The 27,377-nt window shown below is 37.9% G+C and overlaps 1 protein-coding gene across 3 annotated transcripts in view; it reads right to left on the reverse strand.

Annotated features, from left to right (window-relative positions):
- Window positions 1-2,170: 2,170 nt before the first annotated feature.
- The window catches only part of ERI1 (exoribonuclease 1), a 34,535-nt gene continuing 9,328 nt past the window's right edge, over window positions 2,171-27,377 (reverse strand). For 2 of the 3 annotated variants that reach the window (XM_045879762.3, XM_064585599.1), the window contains 4 exons: window positions 25,093-25,176; window positions 23,660-23,769; window positions 21,576-21,690; window positions 2,171-11,940 (listed from right to left, as the gene is read on the reverse strand). In XM_045879762.3, coding sequence (XP_045735718.1) covers window positions 11,698-11,940; window positions 21,576-21,690; window positions 23,660-23,769; window positions 25,093-25,176 — 552 coding nt within the window. In that variant the 3' untranslated portion in view covers window positions 2,171-11,697. Of the gene's footprint in view, window positions 11,941-15,522; window positions 15,648-21,575; window positions 21,691-23,659; window positions 23,770-25,092; window positions 25,177-27,377 lie in introns of all 3 variants that reach the window. The other variant, XM_045879763.3, reaches the window with a different exon arrangement.

A 27,377-nucleotide genomic window follows, 5' to 3' on the forward strand; every position in this document is an offset into this window, starting at 1 on the left:
ATTGATGGAAACATTTTACAAACACACAGTAATAAGGGTAGAACTTTTCAACCCTCTGGACCAGAGGCCTTCGTATGGGATACGTTTAACCCTATGAGGGGTACCCTAAAACTTTTCAAGGGGTCCTTGAGCAAGAGTAATTTAAAGGATCTTCTTCCACATTCTCTCCTCTCATACATACCCTTCCCTCAAACTGAGCAGTCTGAAAAACAACAAAACACTGTATTCACAGTATTTCCTCCATTCAGAGGCACACCGCTCCCCTTCCCAACTTACACCAGGCTGTACGGCCCAGAGGCATTAAGGTCTAAGGTGCACAGAGTGTTAGTCCTTGGGGCTTCCTGAGTTTCCCTATTCTGTATTTCTGTTGAGGGAGATTTAGAGACAGAGCATTTGGGGAATTATTACAATGTGTTCAAAATTCAGATATGTGGTAACAAGCGGGGTACAGCGGAAGTAAGGAGGATTTTTATTTAACAAACTGGTCACTGTCTATCTTCAGATTCCTGCCAAGGAAGAAACAGATCCTTCTAGATGGAAGCCCCACCAGCAAAGCAGGAAGTACCTGTAAGAAATGCTGAATGCTACAGATTTTCACGTAAGTAATTTTTCCTGCTACTTAAAATACTCTTCTTTAGAACAATCACTGACTGGAAAGTAAAGTACCTTTGAGCAGTCAAAACAAGAACAGTTTGGTGATGCTGATCTTAAAACGATAACTTGAACTTGTAACATGAAATATTTTTAAGGACGACTAGAATTTTCAAGATGCACTGAATAAAAACTGCAAAGAAAACTTTTCATGATCATATCATGAAATATTTACTCCAAATACAGCCAAATCTCAATTTATTTAATCTCATGAGATGATTACCATTTCCTACCACCATTAACAGAAAATAAATTAGATTCTAGCTGCCACATCAGTTAGTTTTTAGCAGCCTATAACATTTTATAGGAAAAGTCTGATCATATCTAATAAATTTAATGTTATATTTTGATTCCTAATTCTACCAAAAGCCAAACACCTACCTTCGTTCAATATACACACAAAGGTTTATTGAAAGACTATCTTATCACCCTACTTGCTATAAGTTACTATGAATAACTTTTAATTTTAGCTTACAGATAACTCATTGTTACAAGTTAAATAATGAGAAATAGTGTATTTATCTTGTTTCTTAAAAAATTGTTAAATCTATGTGATTTTAAGTCTTGACTACTTTTAGTAATCTCTTACAAGAAGTGTTTGGTGATGTTCTTGATGATTTTTATATTCTTCAAAATTCATTAACACATTTGAGTTTTCAAGTCAGACTTTTCCTGACAGAAAGGAAGTCTGGTTTGGTTATTTGATTTAATGATGAGATGGTAGATCTTTCACTTTCATATATGGTGGACATTTACCATAAACCGATTAAATCTGCAGCCCCAAGGTTTTCATGAATTACATATTTATGAAACATTTATTATGATGAAAATATATTTAAAGCACTAATTCTATCAAAAGAATGTATCTGAAAGGTGTTTTGAAAGTAACAGACTGGATTTCCCAACTGGGTTAAATATATTGAATTAAATAAAGCTTTTCTAAATTAAAGAGTAACAATTACAATTAACAATCATTTGATAGTCTTGGTAAAGCCCTCGGGGTTTATATCCCCAAATTTGAGAATGAATAATTCTAAGTAACAAACTCTTCTAAATGTTAGGCAGCTACCAATTTTCTGTTCTCAACAAAAAATGAACAATAAACTAATCATGATGTCAGCTGAAGGATGATTAAAACCACAATGTGATTTTTAGCATGGAATTTTAAAAATTGAGTAACATTGTTTTAATAAAGCTACTTCCATTCCCATCTCTTTATTTAGGGGCTGTTTTCAGCATTTACATAGACAGAAATGAAAGACAGATACATAATTAATGGTGAACCTTCCTTCATTCGATCAATGCCATTTATCCAAGGATATATAAACTAATCAGAAAAATAATCTCATTAAAAGAGGACTTTCAAAAACTTCGCATTTAATAAGTATCAAATTTTTAAATATATTTATATTTTGATCAATTACATAAATTAATTTAATCTCAATACAGAAGAAATTTAGCACAGCTTTAAGATCACAAGAAAATAAAATTTTACATGTACTTATTTTTGTTGCAAAGATGTATATGACAGTGTGATTGATATGACTTTCAAGCATAAAAATATATAGAAAAATTCTAAGGCAACCAACTGCAGGAATATGAAAATTTGATCTAATGGAATTGACCCCTGTCCCTCAAACCAGCCTCCTATTCCCAAACATTCTAAGCTTCTCTGGGGAAGGCACTTGCTGCTGGTGGTGGTGGTGGTTAGAAAGTGATCGCCAGCTTGTCTAAGTTTCATTATTTTTACTTTTGTCCTGTGTGACAGTACAGACTAAAACATACACTCCCCCCGCTTTATTATTGCAATAATATGATTTCAGATTTTCACAATTCAATTTTTGGGGGTCCCATCTAGGTATTATGGTAGAGTTTTGCTGTGTTACATTAGGATAAAATCTTGTGAGGAAATTGCAATGAAAATACAACTTCAAGAAAAAAGAAAGATCTAAATTTTAAATATTTGTGTATTTTTCTTTGTGTATTATCTATACTGGTTGATGGTACTGAATTTCTACGATATCTCGACTCTACTGGGTATATCTGAAAGAGTAATGAACATTTTGTTTTAAAATATCAATATTTATACTATGCTGGAAATTATACCCCTTTGCCAATTTATTTAAACTTAGGGTCAGCTTTAAATATACAGTGTTAATATTTTCCTTTTAAAACTAGTTTTTAAAAAAGTATTAGGGAGTACTTGTGCATAAAAGTTTGAAAAATCACGGCTCCAAACAAAGGAAAAGTAAGCAATGACCTTTTCAAAGCCAAAGATAGTTGGAGCAGATTTTTTTTTTATCAGCAGTGCAGAGTCTGAACTAGGAAGGAGAGCTTAACATTTGTTTGCTTTTCCTGGCACCTAGAGGGAAAGCCAAGTATAGACGGGGATTAACCATCACTGCTACTGAGTCAAAGTCTCTAAAAATGTATTTATGGTGCATAGTAACAGAGAACAGCCCAGCCCGTATCTGTAAGTCTGCCCACGAGGCAACCCCTTTCTCAGAGAGTAGTCAACACTTAAGCTCTCCACCCTTTGCAATTTCAGAAAAAGGTACTGATCTTATGGAACACATTTTACCACCATTAATTATTTTTAACTGAGCATCCCTTATGTGTTAGGTTCTGGGGATACAATATGTAAGAACCTGCACTTGAAGAATTTACAATCTCGTTGGAGGAACAGAAAAAACATGGAGATAAATATGAATCTGTGCAATGAGGGAATAAATAGATGAACTTATTGCCAAAGGTCTGGGTAGTTGCGGAAGGAGAAGGCTGGAATCAAAGCAGGTCTTAAAAAAAACCAGAAGCGAGAGCACAAGATTGATAGGCTAATTTGCTGGGGCCTGAAGCAGGTATGATGGTGAGTAGAATAGCGATTCGACCACAGCAGATGGCTGCCATAAAGTTGGAAGGACCCCCAGCAAGCCTCACCGCTGTGGACGCCTTGGCTACTGAGGACCCCCCAGTCTTGAGGAACGCGGATTCCAGCTGCTGCCTCTCCTCTCCCTCGGGGCTGGTGGTGTGGCCCAGTGAGCCCGGTCCCCAGGACCCCAGCTGCGGCTACGCCCCACTCCGAGCTCGGGATGCCACAGCGCCCCGCCACATACAGGACCAGAGCTGCTACCGCTCTGTGCCCCCTCCCCCAGGGGGCAACTCTGTCCCACCATCATGGGACACCTGTTGCTGCTCGGAGCCCTGCCCTCAAGGTCGCGCGTCCTGCTTGCACGGCCATCCCTGGGGCCCTGCTGCCACTACTCTGAGACCTGCACCCACCGGTCCCAGCTCACGGCTCTGCTGTCACTGTAGTCACCGAGCTCGCACCCTTCCGCAACCCTCCCCCTGGGTCCCGACACGTGGCTTCAGCGGGCCTCCCCAGGAACATGCCGCTGCTGCTGCCATCCTGAGACTGCACCCGGACCCACTGTCCCCCGGCTGTGCCGCGACCGCACACTACCCCTTGGGCCCAAACCACCGCTGCACCCTGTCATCCCCGGGCCTGCGCTGCTGCAGCCCCCTCCCCGCCACCCCACCCGAGTCACTGGGAGGAGCCCGGGACCCAAACCCTCGTTTCACAGATCAGCCCGCGCCTGGACCCCCTGGACGCCAGACACCCGCGGCCACGGACCCCAGGCGCCGTGGTAGCTCCACGCGCACGTGATCCCAGGACCCCACCCCACCACCGCTCTGAGGGCCAGGACGCCAGGCCAAGTGCCAGGAGGCAGCCCTCGGCTAGAAACTTCTCCCAGGGGCAAAAAAGGAGAACTGAGGGACCCCAGCAGCCTCTGCCTCCGAGGATCCCACCAGCCCTCGCCACCACTGCCACGCACAGGACCTCTGCAGGACGACCAGCGGGAGCTCGGCCCCTCCAATGACGGGGGATCCCTTAAGGGACATGAAGCCATTTACTGCAGATAACGGATGATTATCACAGATTCAAGAAAAGGTTTAGATTAAAAAATACATAAATTACTGGAGAGGCTGTGACTACCAATGAAGAAGCTGCTGCTACAGTTTTGGCAGAGTTGAAGAAGCTGATTAAAGAGAAAGGATACTCGGGGCGCATGGATGGTTCAGTCAGTTAAGCATCCAACTCTTGATTTTGACTTAGGTCATGAGATTGAGCCCGCATCGGGTTCCATACTGGGTGTGGAACCTTCTTAAGATTCTCTCTCCCTCTCCCATCCCCCCCCCCAAAAAGAGAAAGGATGCCGCCCAAACCAAGTCTTTAACTGCAATGAAATCAGTCTTTTCTGGAAGAAGATGCCCTATAGAATGTACCCTCTTAAAAGCGCAAGAGGGGTCCCAGGGCATAAAACATAGAAGGACAGGCTAACTCTACTATGTGGCAACACTTATGCAAGGTATATGATACACCAGGCAGAGGGTACAGAGCAAAGAACCCATGCGCTGTCAAAAACGAAAACAAAAATTATCTGCCCATGTTCTGGCAACATAATCAGAAAGCATGGGTGAGAGCCATCTTTTTTCTGGAATGGTTCCACCAGTGCTTCATCCTGAAAGAGAAAAAATACTTGGAAGAGGAAGGGTTGGAATTTAAAGTCCTATTAATAACAGTGCCACTACCTGGCCATCCTGAATCTGTTTGCAATGAAAATGAAAATGCTGAAGTTTCATTTTAACCTCTAAATACCTCATGGCTTCAGCCCCGTGGCCAGGGCATCATTTGCTTTGTGAAAGCCACAAACACCTGCCTCGTATTTGATTGCATTCAACCATCAATTGGTGCAGACTCTAATCTGGACATAATGCAGGGCTGGAAATCATTCATTACTGCTCATGCAGTAACATTCATCAAAGCTGCAATGGATGAATTAAAACCAGAAACTGTATATGCCTCCTAAAACTTATCAAGTGAAGTCGTGGATAATTTTAAAGACTTCCCAAGGGATTGATGGAGAAGTTAGGAGAATCATTCACACAGCAAGATAAGCTATTGGAGAGGAATTGCCAACATTCTTGAGAAAGTGAAGAACATATTGAAGGCCATCAAGAAGTGTTAACAAATGAGGAATTAGAAGAACTTCTGGAATCATGTATAGAAGAGGAAGATGAAGAAGAAACTGAAGCACAACCAGCAATGTAGACATTCCCAAAATTTGCTGACATATATTGAATTGCACAAAGGACAAAATCATGGAATACAATCCTCAGATGGAACGCAGCATTAAAGTCACCCATATGATCACCAAAGGATTACAACCTCTACAACAATACTTTGATGAGTTACAAAGACAATCATTTCTGATTATAACGTTCTTCTATAAGATTTCAGCAAAAAAAAACCCTTCACCTATGGAGGATCCCCAACCATCAACACTGTCTGCTCCTGACATCCAACCACCGACACTGTCATGGCTCAATGATTCAGGATCACCCAAATCAGACGATCCTCCTTCTGACGTATTGTCAGAAAGCCAACAGTGGCTTAACACTACATCACAGTGCTTACGTCATTCACCTCACTTCAGCTCATCATGTAGGCATTGTATCATCTCACATCATCACAAGAAGAAACATGAGTACAGTACAATATTTTGAGAGAGACCACATTCACATAACTTTTATTATACTGTTGTACCTATTCTACTTCATTATAAGTGACTTGTTAATCTCTTACTGTGCCTAACTTACAAATTAAACTTCATCATAAGCAAGTGTGCATAAGAAAAAACATAGCATATATAGGGTTCAGGACTATCTGTGGTTTCAGGTATTCACTGGAGGTCTTAAAATGTATCCCCAATGGACAAAGGGAGCACTACTCCACAGATGAATAAAATGAAAAATGCAACAGAGAACTTCAACAGCAGGCTCAATAAGGCAGAAGAAAAAAATCTGAGAACTTAAAGGCAGATCTCTTGATATTATCCAGAGGATAAAAAAATTAGAGTAAAAAAGAGTGGAGAGAGGACAGCACAGCTCAGCCCAGTGGAGGGATGGTGACAGAACCTATGGGCTGGGTGGCAGGCTCAACCACAGGGAGGAAGATAGCAAGGACCACCACTGCTGGGGAGAGAGAAGATGCTTGGGGGTTTAGGCAACTTACACCTCCTCCTACAGTGGAGATGGCACTGCCCACGGGGGACCGGCTGTCTCAGCAATCCTGTACCCAGGTGGGCAGCCCAGAGCACAGTGCTCTGCCACTTCTCAGACCACCATTGGCCAGATGTCCACCCTTCTAGGCCCCTGAGCTCAGGACAAGGGCCTGCTGGGTTGGGCTGCGGGGGGGCGGGGGGGGTACAGAACCCTTTGGTGTGCAGACTGGTGTGCACACTGTGCTAGATAGGGACTAGGTGCAGAAAGCTGCCTCACTGGGGATTCTCTCATTGGGGTCTCACTATCCCACCCCCACCTCCTTTGCTAGAGCTGGGCACCAAGGGCTTCGGAGGACCGGTACCCTCTTCTCCACCCTCAATCTTGGTGTGTGCAGGTCACACTTCTCTTTGCAATCCACACCCAGCAACCACTGGATGCCCCTGCTCTGGGCCCACAGGACTGAAGGGCAGAACTTTTATGTTCTTATAAGCCCTAAGACCTGGAAAAGGGGACCTGGATTTTTTTTTTTTTTTTTTTTTTTTTTGAGACAGAGAGAATGAGACAGACAGAGAGCACATGAGAGGGGGGAGGGTCAGAGGGAGAAGCAGGCTCCCTGCCGAGCAGGGAGCCCGATGTGGGACTCGATCCCGGGACTCCAGGATCATGACCTGAGCCGAAGGCAGTCGCTTAACCAACTGAGCCACCCAGGCGCCCGGGGACCTGGATTTTATTCCTACCAAACAGTAGAATGTCTTTGTTTCAGCCACTGAATTTAGCTTCACAATTCAGCAAGTAGGATTGTTAATGCTTGCCTCACCAGGTTTAAATGGTGCCCCCCGCCACACCTTTAAAAAAAATATCATTCATAGGGGCGCCTGGGTGGCTCAGGAGGTTAGGTGGCTGACTCTTCATTTTGGCTTAGGTCATGATCCCAGGGTCCTAGCATTAGGCCCTGCACTGGGCTCCATGCTTGGTGGGGAGTCTGCTTGAGATTCTCTCCCCCTGTTCCTCCCCCTAATCGTACTCTCTCTCAAATAAATAAATCCTTAAAAACTATTATTCATGTAAATACATTAAAAAAAAAAAAGAGTAAAGAAAGCTTACTTGAACTATGGATCATCAAGTGAAACAATATTTGCTTTATGGGAGTCCCAGAGGGAGAGAAAAAGAGAAAGAGATAGAAAATTGACTTAAAGAAATAACGGCTGAAAATCTCCCAAATCTGGGGACATATAGTCATCCAACTCAAAGATCCCCAAATAGATTCAACCCAAAGAAATCTTTACTGAGACACATATAATAAAAAAAAAAAAAATCTCAAAAATCAGAGAAAAAGAGAATTTTGAACACAGCAAAAGAAAAAAGTTTGATTTCTCAGCAGAAACCTTGTAGGCCAGGAGAGTATAGGATGATATATTCTAAGTGCTCAAAGAAAAAACTGTCAACTGTCAACCAAGAATACTTTACCTAGCAAAGTTGTCCTTCAGAAATGAAGGAGAGATACAGACTTTCCCAGACTACCAAAAACTGAGGGAATTTGTCACTAGACCTGCCTTACAAGAAATGCTAAAGAAATGCTTAACTTTTGAGTTCAGCTGTTGTCAGCTTACTTACACAAGACTGTTGTTGTAACTATGAGATATACTATGAAAGCCTCATGGTAATCACAAAGCAAAAGCCTATAATAGATACACAAATGATAAAAAGAAAGCATACCACTACAAAAAACCATCAACGCACAAAGAAAGGAAGAAAGGAAAAAAGGAACTACAAAACAATCAAAAGTAATTAACAAAATGGAGATACTAAGTCCCTATCTATCAATAATTACTCTAAAGGTAAATGGTTTAAATTCTCCAATTAAAAGAAATAGAGTGGCTAAATGCATATAAAAACAAGACCTAACTATATGCTGCCATTAAGAGACTCACTTAAGCTTTCAGGGCACTCATAAGCTAAAAGTAAAGGCATAGGAAAAGATATTCTATGCAAATGGAAAACAAAAGAGAATAAAGTAGCTATACTTGCATTGGACAAAACAGACTTTACCTCAAAAACTGCAACAAATGAGGGCCACTTCATCAAGAGGATATAACAATTATTTATGTACCCAATACTGAGCACCTAAATATATTAAACAATTATTAACAGTTCTGAAGGCAAAAATAGAAAGCAATGCAATAATGGTAGAGGATTTCAATAGCCCACTTTTAACAATGGACAGATCATCCAGACAGAAAATCAATAAGGAAATAATAGACTTGAGTGATACTTTAGACCAAATGAACCTAACAGACATATATAGTATATTTCAACCAACAGCAGCAGAATACATGTTCTTCTCAAGCACACACGTAACACTCTCCAAGACAGATCATATCTTAGGTCACAAAATAAGTCTCAAAAAATTTAAGACGACTGAAATCATATCAACTATCTTTCTGACCACAATGGTATAAAACTACAAGTCAATGATAGGAAGAAAGCTGGAAAAGTTCACAAATATGTGGAAATTAAACAAAACACTTCTGAGAAACCAATGGATCAAAGAAGAAATCAAGAGAACTCAAAAAATATCTTGAAACAAATAGTACATAAACAATGGATTATTATTCAGCCATAAAGAAAAAGGAAATCCTGTCATTTGCAGCAGTGTGAATGAACCTGGAGAGCTAAGTGAAATAAGGCTGATGGGCAAAGACAAATACTGCATGGTGTCACTTATATGCAGAATCTTAAAAAAAAAAAAAAAAAAAAGCTAATATCATAGAAACATAACAGAATGGTGGTTGCCAAGGGCTGGGGATGGAAGAGATGGGCTAATATAGGTCAAAGGGTACAAATTTTCAGTCATAAGAAGAGTAAGTTCTTAGGCTCTAATGTACAGCAGTGCCGACTATGGTTTCGTATACTTGAAAGCTGCTGAGAGTAGACCTTAAGCATTCTCCTCACCACAAAAGAAAAAGTTAACTATATGAAGTGATGTGATCTTGGTAATCATTCCACAACATACACCAAATCATCACATTTACACTTTAAATATATACACCGACATTTGTCAATTATTCCTCAACAGTTTTTAAAAAAATGAGAACAGTAAAACATCACCAAATAAAATATCTGACTGAGCCAAAAGGATACTGACAACCTGTAATGCTGAAAGCCTTAAAAAGAAATACAAGAGGAGTTTGTCAGTACTTGGGCTATTTTGCAAAAAGGAAAAATCGGCCCAGAAATTAGAAGTCTGACTTAAAAACAAACAAAACAAGAGGGAATATTTCCTTGCCCAAATCAGATTTCCCCACTGCAATTTTAGCTACTGACAAGCAACTACAGAAGCTGGCAACAGACAATTACGATTTTGCTGTGGCATGAATTTGATTTCTAAGGTTAAGGTGGCTACGTGGAAAAAAATCACCTAAAAAGTGTGCCAGTGGACCTCCTGGCATCCACATCTCAACAGTGATGTGCTGTTCTCTACTACTCTGCCCTGGCCCAACTCAGTAAGGATTTGAAGGAAATTCTCTGAAATTTTCAGCAATACTTTATGGTATATTATATGGTGCTATTTAGGATTCACAAAAATTTCAACATATATCCATTTCACCCCCAAAGTTTACTACATAAATGTAAAACACCTAGATTTCCTTGTTTTACTATAATCCATATCGGTTTGTCTAAGGGCATCACATTCCCTTGTGCCTTCTGTTATCTACTTGTTAGTCTTTATTCTTATTCTACAACTACCGCTCAAAGGCAAAATTCATTCTTTCTACAGCACTGTGGAAAGAATTCTCAGACCAAGAAAAATGCCTCCTTTTTTCCTATGCATCAGGGCTGGAAGCTTCTATAAAATTCATTTAGTTAATATATAAATCATTAAAATAAAGTAGCAGCACAACTACTAATAGAAAGGAAAAGAGAAGAAGCAAATTGTTCATGAAAACTATAGGGAGAAATTCAGTATTTTTACCTTCTAGATAACAGTTTTGCTTTTTCAACGCCATAAACTCACTTATGTTTTTAGAATTAGTTAAGAATTAACTATTCAACATTTAGTGGTCACTATGTAAAATCAACTTGTAATAAAAACATAAGATATGTTAAAAAGCATTACTTGATTTTATTACCTACTCATAATGTTGAATACAAATGCAAAATTAAGTGGTGACCCTTATTTTTAGTCTATTTCAAAGCATGGTTTCTTAGATTTAAGAATTAGGGCAGATTTGTGTCACAAGAGGGAGGGGAACCAAAAAAATGAAGTCCAAAAAACCCCACGGATATGTTTATGTGTTATAAAGTTTGAGCTACAGCCCTTATATTCCTTCAAATGGAATTTTCTTCTGACTTTCTATTAACCTCACCAGTAACTGAATTCTTAACAAGACCCTATAATCCACCACAAGTCTTCCAACTACAAATTGAAAAGAAATGTAGGCAGATATGTGTACCAAGTACTTTATGAAATTCACCATGCACAGCTGAACTTCACATACAGAATTCAAAAACCAAAAGGACTGTGATATTCTTAAAACCCAAAGGCTAGACAAGGCCTTCCAATCTTTCCTGCACTGTAAGAAATGACTCGATCTAATGATGTTAATGTAGAAATACATTATGTATTTTAATATCAATAAGATATGACATTCAAGGGGAGTGCCAATAAGCCTTTGCATTTTAAAACCAAAAGGGACATATCTTGGACACCTTAAATTATAAAAGTCAATTCTAAGCAGGAACTGTTACTGTGTAACAAGTACTGCTCATATCAAAAGTGCTGGTGACAAAAAATTCAATATGCCCTCCCCACAGAATCTGTTCACACACATTTATATATAACTGTAACTGTAGTAAGATTGTAAATGTTTAAGGTGCTTAAATTTTGCACCGCAGGACTAATTCAATAAGTATTCATCTGCTAACTCTTTGTAGCAACTCCAGTTAGAGTGAATGATCCATGGGCAAAGGGCAAAAATGCTGTTATTTTCTAGAATGTGGCATTTGTGGAGCTGGAGTGCCCTCTATTGGTAATGAAGAAGATACACTCATCAGCTGTCCTGCATGCATTTTCTCATTAATTCGGAGTTCACATCCATCTTGAAGCATTCGAACTGCTATTCGGGCAATGTTCTTAGAGTCGTCAAGACCGCTGTGAGGCCGCCCATCATAATCCATTCCTAGCTTTTCAAGCATTATTGTCAATTTGGTTTGGCTTCTAGGAACCTGGAAAATAAACAGCTTAGTAAATAATTCTTTAGTATTCTGTAAGTCACTATGAAAAATAAAATGAAAATTAACAGTAATAGCTAAAGTTAGGCAAAAGACAAATACTCTTATAACTCAAACCTTCAGAGCTTTAAAAAAATTATCTTAAGTTAGAGATGAAAATACATACAAATAGGTAGAATCCTCAAGACATCTAAAGAGTCTGCAGTTTTGTAATTTGACAAATCATTTATGAAAGGAAATGTATTGCTCTGGACATCTAAGTTGAAGATCTACTATTTTTTTTTTTTAAGTAGGCTTCCTTCCCAGCATGGAGCCTAACACAGGACTTGAACTCACAACCCTGAGATCAAGACCTGAGCCAAGATCAAGAGTCAGACACTTAGCCAACTGAGCCACCCAGGCACCCCAAAGCTCTACCATTTTAACCCGAACATTCTTTTCCATGGTATTTTACTATGATGTATTATTTTATTTGACAGACTCCTTAGACAGATACACCAAAAAAAAAAAAAAAAAAAAAAAAGATCTAGCCTTTCTATGACTAAAGATAATTAAGATCCAGCATGAAAGAAATTATCATGTGGTATTTTTCAACCTATTTATATTTAAATACCTGCTCCAATTTAATAAATGTAAAAATCTCACTCCCCAGATTCCAATATGCCCCTCCACTTTTGAGAACCACTATTCTATCTTCTGCGTATATGTTAAGTTTTATATTCTGTAGTTTGTATAGCTATGTCACCTATACATCTTGGGGCCTCAAGTTCTTCGTCTGTAAAATAAGACTAATAGTTACACTCCTTACTCACTGGGTTATCGAGAGAATCACAAAGCAAATGATATAAAAGCACCATGATAAACATCAATAATTATCCTATTGTAATACCGCAATGCATTCTGGTCCTTTTGCTAAGTATCACCTAGAAAAATGTGCTTGCAAAAATAACTTTTCCAACACATTGAACAACTTAGGTGAAATGGACTATTCCTAGACCCACACAACCTACCAAGGCTGAATCATGAAGAAAACAGAAAATATGAACAGACCTACAATAAGTAAGGAGGACTGAACTGGTAATCAAAAACCACCCAACAAAGAGAAGCCCAGGACAGGAATTCTACAAAACATTTAAATAAGTCTTAACACCAACCCTTCTCAAACTCTTGCAAAAAACTGAAGAGGAAGGAACACTTCCTAAATCATTTGATGAGCTTAGCATTATCCTGATAGCAAGGCCAAAGACACTATAAGAAAACTACAGACCATTATCCCTTATAAATACTGATGCAAAAATCCTCAACAATACTAGCAAACCAAATTCAGTGGCATACTAAATGTATTATATGCCACAACCAAGTGAAATTTATTCTTGGAAAGCAAGGATGGTTCAACATACAAAAAATAATATAACAAACCACATTAACAGAATGAAGGGAAAAAACACATCACCTCAATTGATGCAAAAAAGTCATCTGACAATAAACACCCTTTCATGATAAAAATACTCAACAAATTAGGAACAGAAGAAAACTACCTCAAAATAATAAAGTCTATATAAAAAAATTTAGAGTGAACATCATATTCAATGGTGAGAAGGCTGAAAGCTTTTCCTCTAGGATCAGGAACAAGATAGGGATGCTCACTTTCACCACCTCCATTCAAAATAGTATCAGAAATTCTAACCAGAACAAGTAGGCATGAAAAAGAAATAAAAGGGATCTGAACTGGAAAGGAAGAAGTAAAGTGATCTTTGTTTGCAGGTGTCATGATCTTATACGCAGAAAGTCCTGAAGATTCCACCAAAAAACTGCCAGAACTAATAAGCAAAGATAGCAAAATCACAGGATACAAAATCAACACACAAAAATCAGGTGCATTTCTATACACTAACAATGAAGAATCCAAAAAGGAAATTAAGAAAACAATTCCTTTTCAGTAGCAAAAAAAAAAAAATTTTTTTTTTTTTAAAGATTTTATTTATTTGAGAGAGAGAGAATGAGAGAGAGCACATGACAGGGGGGAGGGTCAGAGGGAGAAGCAGACTCCCTGCCGAGCAGGGAGCCCAATGCGGGACTCGATCCAGGGACTCCAGGATCATGACCTGAGCCGAAGGCAGTCGCTTAACCAACTGAGCCACCCAGGCGCCCAAAAAAAAAAAAAATTTAACCAAAGAGGTGAAGGACTTGTACATCAAAAACTACAAAATGTTGCTGAAAGAAATTAAAGATAACATAAATGGGAAGATACCTGTGTTCATAAATTGAAAGATTTAATATTGTTCAGCTATCAATAATTATCCAACATGATCTATAAATTCAAAGCAATCACTAATAAAACATTAGCTCAAGGGCGCCTAGGTGGCTCAGTTGGTTAAGCGACTGCCTTCGGCTCAGGTCATGATCCCAGGGTCCTGGGATCGAGTCCCGCATCAGGCTCCCTGCTCGGTGGGGGGCCTGCTTCTCCCTCTCCCACTCCCCCTGCTTGTATTTCTGCTCTCGCTGTCTCTGTCTCTGTCAAATAAATAAATAAAATCTTTAAAAAAAAATAAAATAAAACATTAGCTCAAAATGGATCAAAGACCTAAACCTAACAGTCAAAACTATAAAATTCTTAGAAGAAAACTTAAGGGAGAAGTTTCATGACACTGGATTTGGCAACGGTTTCTTGGATACAACACCAAAAGAGACAACAAAAGAAAAACTAGATAAACTGGACTTCCTAAAAATTTAAAACTTTTGTATATCAAAGGGCACACTATCAACAGAGAAAAGCAGCCCAAAGAATGGAAGAAAATATTTGGAAATCATAGATCTGAAAAAGGATTAACATCCAGAATATATAAAGAACTCCTGGGCACCTGAATAGCTCAGTCGGTTAAGCTTAAGCGTCTGTCTGCAGCTCAGGTCATGATCCCCTGCTCAGTGGGGAGTCTGCTTCTCCCTCTCCCTCTACACCTCCCTCCTGCTCTTGCTCTCTCTCTCTCAAATAAATAAATAAAATCTTAAAAAAAAAAAAAAAAGAGGGGGCGCCTGGGTGGCTCAGTCGGTTAAGCGACTGCCTTCGGCTCAGGTCATGATCCTGGAGTCCCGGGATCGAGTCCCGCATCGGGCTCCCTGCTCAGCGGGGAGTCTGCTTCTCCCTCTGACCCTCCCCCATCTCATGCTCTCCGTCTTTCATTCTCTCTCTCTCAAATAAATAAATAAAATCTTTAAAAAAAAAAAAAAATTCCTAAAACTCAACAGTAATTAAAAAAAAAAAAAAAACAGACTTGATTTCAAAATGGTCAAAGGACTTGAACAGACATATCTCCAAACACATACAACTGGCCAATAAGCACACAACAAGCTGCTCAACATTACTAATCATTCTGGAAGTACAAATCAGTAACACAATGAGATGCCACTCCATACCCATTAGATGGTCATTATTTTTTAAAAAAGGGCAAGAAAATGGAAAATAAGTGTTGGCAAGGATGCAGAGAAACTGGAACCCTTGTGCATTGCTGGTGAGAATGTAAAATGGTGCCGCTGCTGTGACATGGAAGTTTCTCAAAAAATGAAACACAGAATTACCGTATGATCCAATTCCACTTCTGGGTATATACCCACAGAACTGAAAGCAGGGACTCAGTTATTTGCACATCCACATTCACTGGAGCAGTATTTACAACCGCCAAAAGGTGGAAGAACCCAAGTATCTACCAACAGATGAATGGATAAACAAAATGTGATATAAATATAATGAAATATTATTCCACCTTCAAAAGGAAGGAACTTCTCAAGCAATGGAATTATTATTTAGCTTTACAAAGGAAGGAAATTCTGACACATGCTACCACACGTATGAATCTTGAAGACATTATGCTAAGTGAAATATGCCAGTAACAAAAGGACCAATACTGTATAATTCCAGTTATATGAAATACCTAGAGTGGTACAATTCACAGACAGAAAGCAGAATGGTGGTTACCAGGGGCCAAAGGAAGGGGGAATAGAGTCACTCTTTAAAAGGTATATTTTCAGTTTTGGAAGATGAAAAAGGTCTGGAAATGAATGGTGGTGATGGTTCCACGACAGTATGAACGTTCCTATTGACACTAAACTGTGTACTTAATGGTTAAAATGGTAAAATTTGTTATGCATATTTTGCAAATGAATCAGAGATAACATGAAAAGTCCTGGATAGTGCCAGAAAAATGATTAACTCTGTTAAACAAAGGCCAATTCACTCAATCATGTCTAAAACTTAATAGCTGTGTGAAAACCTGGATAAAGAACACATAAACCTCACACTTCCTCTGGCCTGGCGAGGAAAAGTTCTCAGCAAGATGACTGACTTGAAAAGTGAATGGTAGGAAAACAGTAGGCCAAAATTTGCTGAGTGGTTTGAAGAAAAGCTACAAAAATTAGCCTAGACATTTCATTACATAAACCGATTGAAGAAATCTCTGTAAGACCCTGTAAAAAACATTTAATTTCCAGTGACAAGATTCTTGGATTTTGAAGAAAACTGAATCTTCGGAAAAATCATATTGCAAAAAAAATCTTAGAAGTTCACACTTTTGCTTGGGCTTGACAGTGAGAAAAGTTATTTGCAAGTCTCCAGACCTACTGAAAGCCATCTGGAAAAAAATGTAGAAAATTAGACAGTATTTTTCTTCCCTTTGAACACAGAGTACGACCAGGTTAAAAAAAACAAAAAAACCCAAAAACCCTGTTTCTCAGAATCTTCTGCTCAGCCACAGAACCTGACTCTGAAAAGAGCTTTGTAATGTACAGTCTGATCATACTCTAGGGATGAGATTTACTGATCTGCCTTTAGAATAGCTGCAGATTTCTGCAAAAGAAGACAGTCCAGTCATTCACAGAAAAGCAATGAACATTTTGCCACGGATTTCAACCTTTTATATGCGTAAGTAAGCCTCTTCTTATTTAACAAGATGAAGAGCAAGGGTAGAAGGTGTCCATTTTCAGTGGAAAACGAAATCCATGAGAACTTATCTCAAATCCAACCCAGAACTGAGTATTTGTACAGGAAAAAAAAAAGACAAAAAAGACAAAAACAAACATAGCTTTTGCCTTCCCAAAGTATATTTCATTCTTCACTTTTACTTCAAAAATGACATTTTAATGCATATACAGAACTACTAAAGAACTAAACATGTTTGTATAATTTTATAAATGCTGAACCTACACTGGAGTATGATACCATACATAAGTTTATTTTCTAAAATCTAGTATAAAATTGTGTCTATAGCCTGTATTTTTATTCATATTGTTTCAGCCTACTTACAGAAAAATCAAACCCACTTTAAGTTTAAGCCAGCTATTAAACAGAAAAGTATTATGCTTGCCCTATAAGTTTCTTAAACGTATGAAAAGGAAAGAGGTAATTTCAAATTTAATGATCTCCACTCCCAAGAAAGGTTGGTTAAAAAGTCATTTTTAGTTTTAAAAAGGAGAAAAGAATACTTTGTACATGCCAAAGACTATACATTGTTAGCATCCTATATAGTAAAAATTTGTGTCAAGACTTTTAGGCCTACTTGAGTAAGGAAAACAAAACAAAAGAAGAAAACATTTTAAAAAGAAAAAATGTTACATTTACTCAACTTCCACTAATTGGCATTAGAGTTGATTAACTATTAGGAGCAGGGGAAAACCACATAGAAAAGAGCAGCCTATCCTTTCTGAACAGGGAATCTGCTTCTCCCTCTGCCTGCCGCTCCCCTGCTTGGGCGCGCGCTCTCTCTCTGGCGAATAAATAAATATAATCTCTAAAAAAGAAAAAAGAAAAGAGCAGCCTAACAAATTGGTCAACATAAACAGATCCACAAAAAAAATACTATTCTCAAAAAAAAATAAAAAATACTACTCTCTACTTAAAAGAGCACTGGCAATGTTATTGCCTTACTGTATCTACAACTTTCTGAACACTCTAATGTATTGTGAGCTGTGCATGTTTTTATGCAGACTTGAAAATTATTTTATGGCTTTATTAATTATTAATAATTATCCTTAGAATAAATAGAGTTAAAGGTTTGAGAAAGACACCCTAATGTAAGAATGCATTGTCACCTGGGAGGTATAGGAAAAAAAAAAGCAAACCTAAAGATGACTGAGCCCCTACAAATTTACATGAAACACAGAGGATAGAGGCACATTTGAATTAATATCACAGGACACAATTAGCAAAAGCCAGACAGTGGGAAAATGGAAAAATGGCTCCATTTCTTTCTTTCCTTTTTTTTTTTTTAAAGATTTTATTTATTTAGGGCGCCTGGGTGGCTCAGTCGTTGGGCGTCTGCCTTCGGCTCAGGTCATGATCCTGGAGTCCCGGGATCGAGTCCCACATCAAGCTCCCTGCTCAGCAGGGGGTCTGCTTCTCCCTCTGCCCTCTTCCCTCTCGTGCTCTCTGTCTCTCATTCTCTCTCTCTCAAATAAATAAATAAAAAATCTTTAAAAAAAAAAAAGATTTTATTTATTTGTCAGAGAGAAAGAGCACAAGCAGGGGGTGTGGCAGGCAGAGGGAGAAGCAGGCGCCCCCTGAGCAAGGACCCCTTTGCGGGACTCGATCCCAGGACCTTGGGATCATGACCCAAGCTGAAGGCAGACGCCTAACCGACTGAGCTACCCAGGCGTCCCAAAATGGTTCCATTTCTTAAAATAATAACAATAAATCACTAGAGAAAAAAAAGGAGGTGGAAAAGGAATTTAGAGATTAAAAAACTTAAAAGAGACATGTCAACCAACTTTAAATGTATGGACCTTATTCTGATCCTGATTCAAATCACAAAAGGTAAAAGGAAAAAAAAGAGGTGAAGGGGATTAAGAGGTATAAACTCCCAGTGATAAAAAAAAGTCACAGGGATGAAAAGTACAGCACAGGGATATAGTCAATAATACTGTAATAACGCTGCATGCCAGCAGATGGTAACACATATCGTGGTGAGCATGGCATAATGTACAGAACTGTCCAATCACTATGTTGTACGCCTGAAACTAGTAAACGTCAACTACACTTCAATTTTAAAAATTACCTAATTAAATTAAATTTAAAAAGAAAACTACGACCATTTGATAATATTAAGGGATTACTATTGATTTTTTTCTAAGTGTGATGATGGTATGATAGTTATGTTTTTTAAAACAGTTCCTTATTTTTTGGAGCTATATAATGACATGTTTACAGATCAAATGAAATAACATTTGAGATCTGCTTCAAAAGAGTAAGGAAAGGGGAAAATGGGTAGAGATACAGATGAAACAAGGTTGGCTATGAGCTTATACCTATTAAAACTGGGTCATGAAGGTTCATCTTACCTGTCAACTTTTGTATATGTTTGTAATCTTCTGTAACAGAAATTGTTTTGAAAAATCACAAAATGAGTGAAAAGATAAATTCACAAAAAAGGAAAAAAAATTTACTAAATATAATCAAAGGACTAGTATCCAAGATAAATATCTATAAACAATCACAAATTATAATCTACAATTACAAAAGGACAGACCACCCAATTTTTACAAATGGGATGATTTAAACAGGGACTTCACAAAATAAATTCGAATGGAAAACAAGCTCAAGCTCCACCTCATGAGTAATTAGGCAAATACAAATTAGAACCTTAATGAGAAGGCATCCCACATCCACCAGATTTATAAACATTTAAAATGTCTGGCAATACCTGATGCTGGCAAAGACGTGGAGCAATTATAAATTCACCCACTCTTCTGGGGAGAGTGCAAATTGGTATACCCCCCTCAGAAAACTACTTTTGCATTACCTAACGTCAATGATGCACGTACCCTATGAACCAGCAATTCTACTCGTAGGTTTATACCCTGGAGCAATGCGTGCACAAAGGCACCAGAAGACATGTGCAAGAATGTTTATAGCACCACTGCTCCTAAAAGCTCCCAAAATGGCCAGGACAGATACACTCTTACATATTCACACAATGAAATTCTCCACAGCAATAAAATAAACTAACTACAGCTATATACACAACCTCAATAAATCTCAAACACAATCTTGAGGAAAAAAGCAAAATGAACAATACAGCCAGTACGATGCTAATTATACCATGTTCAAAAAGAGGCAAAAGTAAACTATATGGTATAAGGATACACACACAAATATTAAAACTATAAGGAAAAACAAGAAAATGATTTCCATGAAAGTATGAACTATGGGGGGGGGGCCTCTGGGAGAAAGGAAAGGAGCTAAGTGAGTGGAAGTTACAAGGGATTTCACTTTAAAACAATCAAACTCCACTTTTCTGTATGTACATTTCTCAGCTTTAAAAAATGTTAAAACTAGGGGCGCCTGGGTGGCTCAGTTGTTAAGCATCTGCCTTCGGCTCAGGTCATGATCCCAGGGTCCTGGGGTCGAGCCCCACATCGGGCTCCCTGCTCAGCAGAAGGCCTGCTTCTCCCTCTCCCATTCCCCCTGCTTGTGTTCCCTCTCTCTCTGTGTCCCTCTCTGTCAAATAAATAAATAAAATCTTTAAAAAAATAAAAAATAAAAAAATAAAATAAATAAAAAATGTTAAAACTACAAAAAATGTTTTTAAAGGAAAGCACCTTTTCTCACAAAACTACTTTAGGATTTGCTTCACCAAAATGAGGTTGTAAAGGAAAGAAGATGGCACAAAGTCTAACACATGATAGAGAAGCAAGATAAGAATCTCCTGGGATGATTTTAGAAGAAGCCTGATGAACAAATAGTTCAGATTAGAACAGGATTAAAGGCTATAGGAAGGTAGTCTCCAAGGAAAAAGGAAAAGAAAGAAAAGAAACGGAAAGAAAGAAAGAAAACGGACCACTGAGTGTTTTGAATACAGAGAATGATTTACGGAATACAGAGTTTGAACGGAAAGTGACAGGATAAGAAAACAACTGAAGGCACTTGTAAAAATCTGGGGAGAAGTTGTGAACACTCTCCACTGCTACAAGAACGGAAGCACTGAATAATGATTTGATTATAAAGATAATGTAACTAATTAAGAAGACATGCAGAGGGGAAGGACATGCAGGTATGGGGGCTTTCTCATAGAGCTAAATCTTCATCTTCCACTGCAGGAACTCCATACATATCTCATACTGAAAATTTAAGAAATAGGATAAACATATCATTTAGAAGTATAATGGTAAATACTGGAAGAAACAGCTACAAAAAGTTGAAAGTGTTTGCCTCAGGAGAGTAAGGACAGTAAGAACCAGTGCTGGTGAGGGCCACCGTGGATGAATGCCATTTTTCATAAGCCTTGTAGTACTACTCAAATTTACACTACACGTATGTATTAACTTTGATAAAATTAAAATTCAGTGGGGAACATTTGTTCCACAAACAATTCACATATTGAATACCTCCCCCAGTTTCAAACCCCTCCTGAAGATCATGTATTTACAGTTAACCTATTCAAATAATGGTAACAGATTGAAAGAAAAATAGCTCAACTTCCTAAACTCGTATGATCATCCTCATGTTTGGATTATAAAAACTTACAACTAAAGTATATGGCCTTTTCCTGTGAAAAGCACCTATAGTAAATCACAACATACATGCAAAATGTAATAAATTTATCATTAAGAGCAGTATAATCAATAAAATGGAGAAATTTTACCTTGTAAAAGTTTCCATATGACTTTCGAATATTGATCCACTTTTTAGCAAAAGGAGGATATTTGAGCCTGCTCAGCCGGCACTGAATGTTCAGGAACTTACTCATATCCCACGAACTTGTAAAATCAAAAACAGGGGTAGAAAAATGATAAAATAAATGCTCTACTGTTCTTACTAGTATTTTAAGTCATTCTAATTTGTTTATTTACATGTCACCTTTCTTTCTGATATTCACACATATCATCAAGGTTAGAAAATTAACCTACTTCCAAAATACTAATCCAAAAATAAACAACAAAGAAAAGTATAAGTCAGGTATATCGAATTTTTTTCATAAACAAATCTTACTAGGCTAATCATGATCACTTTCATGGTTCTGATTACTTGGGGCAGACCTCTATCTTGTTAATTATTTTTTCATAATCCTAAAATAACTCTGCTAAGCTTACTTTTAATGCCAGGTTTATTTTATTAGGAAGTTCTTTGAGGGTATGCTTAGAAACAAAATAAAAAACAAATGAACAAAATATTTGAAAGATGAAAGTAGTTGGTAGTAGGTGGTGAATTTGAATACAATTTGTTCTGTTACAGCATATGTTTCTACAACACTGATCAACTTATGTAATTAAGTAGGAAAATACTGATTGTATAGTATGGAAATCATGTTGGTTCATACACGGTTTTCCCCAGGGAAGGGAGTGATACAACAGTCACACAAATTATGACCTTCAGCAGGAAAGGAAAAAAGCTCTCAATTCAGCTGTAGTGCCAGTGGGAGTACTTTCAGGTGTATTTTTAAAAAAAATTAAAAACGAGTGCCTGTCCCCAGGATCCTACTGCCTCTGAGGCAACTTCCACTAACTCTGAGCTGCCTGCGTGAGCTGTCCAAACTTTCTGGAGGTATGAGCTATGTCCCAGAACGTGAGGTTTTTACAGAATCACACATACTGTGTTAGGACAGAAACACCTATATACTTGAGCAAGAACATTGCTCATTCATGTTTAAAATCAACAGATTTCTAAAGAGGTCCACCAACATTTTCCCAAATTTCTATTTTTAAATTATAACGTGACTACACTCAATGCTTTTTTCCTATGTAAGGGTCACTAAACCCTTTATGTAAGTGACATCTCAGTTTTAGCGTACAATCTGTTCCTAGTTTGAAAGAGAAGTTGATTAGGAGACTTCCTTCTTCAATCTTAATAGCATTAGGGTATAGGAGCTGCCTTGGCACAAGGCCTATAATCCTTGTTTCAATCCTTCTGATCTTCCCTCTAACCTTTCCATCTAACGAATGCTTTTGAGCACACATTCTGAGTTCAGACTACAGGAAGCATTAGGGAAAATGATCAAGTAGCAGAAGTCCTTACTTTGAAAGGACTTTTAATCTCCCTGCAAACAAATCTTACATAAATAAAGTTTAGATATCAGAATAGTCAGATGGCAGCACAAATGGTACATATATAAAGACTATGAGACGTCAAAAAAAAAAAAAAAAAGATCAGTGTGAGTTGTAGTATGTGGAGTAAAACAAAAGAAGGCTTTGAATAATAATAATAAAGCAGTAAAGGAAGAGAGCCTTCCAGTAGAGAGGAGAGCATGACTATGTGCACAGAGAAAGAACACACCAGGTGATTCATGGCCAACATGCACAGAGTGGACAAGAATGGCAGGTGGATCAGGCTACACAGGTGCGGTGGGTTAGATAAGAGAACCTTGAAAGCCAGACTGAAGAGTTTGGATTTCTCTGAGCAAGGAAGTATCACGATAAAAACTGACTTTAGTAAAGTCATTTTAGTTTTACATGTTAATATTTATCTTTCCCTAGTTCTCTAATTCTGGATTAAAGCATTATCATTCTTTCCCTCCTTATTTTTTGATCCTTAAGATGCAAAGCTTAAGTAGAACAAAACAAAACAAGTTTAAATAGAAATAAGAATGTGAAAGGAAAAATATGATCTCTTATAGGAGACCCCAGAACTATCAGAAAATACTTTTTTGTGGTTATTCTAAAAGTTAAATGGATATGAACATCTTTCATCTTAAAAAAGTAGATAAAAAAGATAATTTTCCTAAATACTCACCCATCTGTCAATATGCAATATTTATACTTTGTTCCTAATTCCTTCAATTTCATCCAGTCAATTACTTTTTTTAGTACCTGAGGGAAGGTATCAGCTCTGTCTACCTGATCCTGAGGATATAAAAGTAAAATTTATAAAAATAAGAGTAGCTACATGTAGTCCTGCAAATACCCAGACACAAAAGTCAAAACGAAACGAACAGTAAGAGAAAGTCTCATCTATGATATTTTAAACTCTACATGATTTCCTTAGCTGAGATCCACCTAACATTTCATTTTTAAGATAATTAAAAATTGTTCATAACCAGGCATTACGGACGCTTTCAACTGAAGTATATAATCCTCTCAAAATTAAGATTTATGATCATCCCCACTGTTTTTGTTTTTTTTTTTTAAGACCTCAACCCAGTGGCTTACTATTTATCCAGAGTGGAGAAGAGCGAACTCTCCTCCCAGCTGAAAGCCATGGCCCTCTAATGTGGTCTCCCTATCTCAAAGCTCAGATCTTTCCACAACAGACGACACACCACTGCCAGACTGATCTTCCTAAATTGATCCATCACATCACTTCCACACTTAAAATCCTCCAAACATTCCCCAAGGCTTTCAGGATAAGACACACAGGCTCTTCATGATGTGGCCTCCCTCCGCCTACCACTTTAGCTTTATTTTCAACCACTTTCTTACCAGCCCATACACACTTGAACTGTCCCAAACTACTCACAGTTCTGCTGTGCACACCTGAAATGCCCATTCTTTCCTTCCTATTGACCTATCATGATTCAGCCCAAGGTCACTAACTTGAAGAAGTCTGACACTGGCCAGCTCTCCATTCTCTCGTCGTAAGATGCCCATAATACCCAGATAAAACACTGACTTGTCAGTCTTCCTAACCATACTGTCACTACCGGTTTAGTCTGTCTGTCCTCCTGATTATAAGTTGTTGAGTGAGCTGAGGAGATTGACTTGACCATCTCTGTATCCCCAGTACCCTGGCAAATACTGTAGTAGGCACTCAAATACTCGTTGAGTGAATGAGTAAATGAATAAAGGAACCAAATTAATGAACAAAGAGCAATTAGAATACAATAAAAAATCAGAGATCTAAAAAAACATTAAGCTATGTTCAAGTCAGGTTATAAACAGATACATTTCAATCTTCCTCTAAGTCCACCATGGTAACACTTACTTTACTAATGATCTAAACAAATTAAACCTTTGGTTTCATCATTACAAGTCCTTAAGAGGAAAGGCTGAGAAAAATTTTACCAGGTATAAAATTTGCTTTTCTACTTTTTTAATATTATAATATGAAAAATCTTTACCAAGTAAAGTACATTAACTTGTTTACAATAATAATTTTTTAAACTATAAAATAAAACCTAATTTCAGAACCTCTTTCAAACTCCAGAAAAAGGAATATAGATTTAGAACCTGAGTAATTCCAGTTAGGTTGATGCAGAAATCAGAAAGTTGTGTGTTAATCTCTGGTCTCACATACTGCTGGAATGTATCTTCCTACAAGTGAAAGAGAGCAAGTTAAAGTATTTTCTATGACTTCAGATATTAGGACACAAAATACATAAAACATTAAGCCACAGGAGACTTTAATTTTATAGGTGCTCATGGTATAGCCCTTTCTAGAATTTTAACAATTTAAAGATAATTCTCCACTCCCAAAGCACTCTAATTTTAATTATGTTTCATAGTTTAAAAAATTTTAAAGAGTGGCACCTGGCTGGCTCAGTCAGTCAAGCGTCCAACTCTTGGTTTCAGCTCAGGCTGTGATCTCATGGGTCATGAGATCCAGCCCCAAGTGGGCTCCCCACTCAGTGGGGAGTTGGCTTGAGATTCTCTCCCTCTGTCCTTCCCCTGACTCATGCTCTCTAATAAATAAATATATCTTCAAAAAAAAAAAATTTTAAGATGGGGTGCCTGGGTGGCTCAGTTGTTAAGCAACTGACTCGTGATTTTGACTCAGGTCATGATTTCATGGGTCATGGGACTGAGCCCCCGTCGGGCTCCGCGTTGAACATGGAGCCTGTTGGAGAATTCTCTCCCTTTGCCCCACCACCCCCCCGCCACTTGCGTGTACACACAGGAGTGCACTCTCTCTCTCTAAAATAAGTAAATAAATCTCAAAAAAAATTTTTTTAAGATAAAGCAAGTATCTGAAAGCAAGCCTTCAAACCAAAGGTTATTTTCTTGAGGAGCAAAATGTTGATAATTTTGTTTGTAATATTTGAAACGTAAAGCTTAATAATGCAACCTCAACTTCAAGTTACTAACAGTTTTTTAAATAATAATAAATTCTTTGAAGAAATGCCAATCTTTGGTTATAATAAACTAGCTCTAGATTACTACTCTCTCATTTACTCTTAACTAGTCCTTATTTTTATACTGATTCCAGTAAACTGAATTCTGAACAGTCAAAACTGAACTACATGAACTACATGCAGTAGTTTAAAGGGAGATAATACTATATTTTGGTAGCAATTTTAACCTCTTCAAGAAGCTTTCACACTTGCCTTCTCATAATCACGACAACTGTTATCATCAAACCTCAGATCTCAAAGTGCTTTTTCCTCTATCCTAATAATGCCTCCCTAAACTAGAACATGCTAAGTCACTTGTTAAAACTTAAGGACAATTTCAAAGCCTAAAGTCAGCAATCATTAATACCAGGTAGATACAGAGAAAAAGACAAAGAATATTTTTTGTGACAGAAGATTCAAAAATTAAGAAAGGTAAATGTTTCATTTCCTAAGAATAAATTCTTTCTTCACACTAGTGTATGAAGCCAATGAGTTATAAAGGTTACTATTATAAAAGAGCAAAATTAAAAGAACAGCAAAGAATGTTTGAACTTCAAAAGTTAGATGCTCTTTATACCAGACACACTGAAGAAGGAAAAATTCCACTAAATTGAATTTCACAGATAAATGAAGGCTTTATCTTTTTAAGTATCAATATTTTTATAATTTTCAATGAAAATCTTTCTCTTTTTTTTTTAAGATTTTATTTATTTGACAGAGAGAGAGAGACAGCGAGAGCAGGAACAGAAGCAGGGTGAGTGGGAGAGGGAGAAGCAGGTTTCCCGGCGAGAAGGGAGCCCGATGCAGGGCTCGATCCCAGGACCCTGAGATCATGACCTGAGCCGAAGGCAGATGCTTAACGACTGAGACACCCAGGCACCCCGAAAATCTTTCAAAAATAAGCTGCAACTTCCCTTACCAATACAGGCAGGTAATATCAAACATACTATTAATAAAACTTTATTCACTATTTAACACGTTTATCAGAATGATGCTATAGAGAATAACTATGCACTTGTTGACCAAATATTTAGTAATCACTTAAGTAAATTACATAGTAAGCTAACAGGTGATAAGGGTTAGTAAACATTTAAGTAGACCAGGTAAGTGGGATCAGAAAAATGGGGGGGGACTCAGCTACCATAGTAAATAGGTCATCACCTTTATGCAGAAGATGAGAACTAAGGAAGGCCTGGAAGGAAGAGAGGCAGGGAGGAATTAGCAGCAAGACCTCTGAAGGAAAGGAATTAGAACTAAAGCCCTGGAAGGTGAGGGGGTAGAACATGCCTGGCGTTTCTAAGAAACAGCAAGCAGGTCAATAAGGCATAATCAGAGGTAATAAGAGGCTAGCTCATGTTAAGGAATTTTACTGAGTTAAATGGGGAACCACTAAAGGGTTTTAAG

This window comes from Mirounga angustirostris, unplaced genomic scaffold (genome assembly GCF_029215605.1).
Source record: "Mirounga angustirostris isolate CCGP_5_RB_7025 unplaced genomic scaffold, mMirAng1.0.hap1 SCAF_2, whole genome shotgun sequence".
Classification (NCBI taxonomy): domain Eukaryota; kingdom Metazoa; phylum Chordata; class Mammalia; order Carnivora; family Phocidae; genus Mirounga; species Mirounga angustirostris.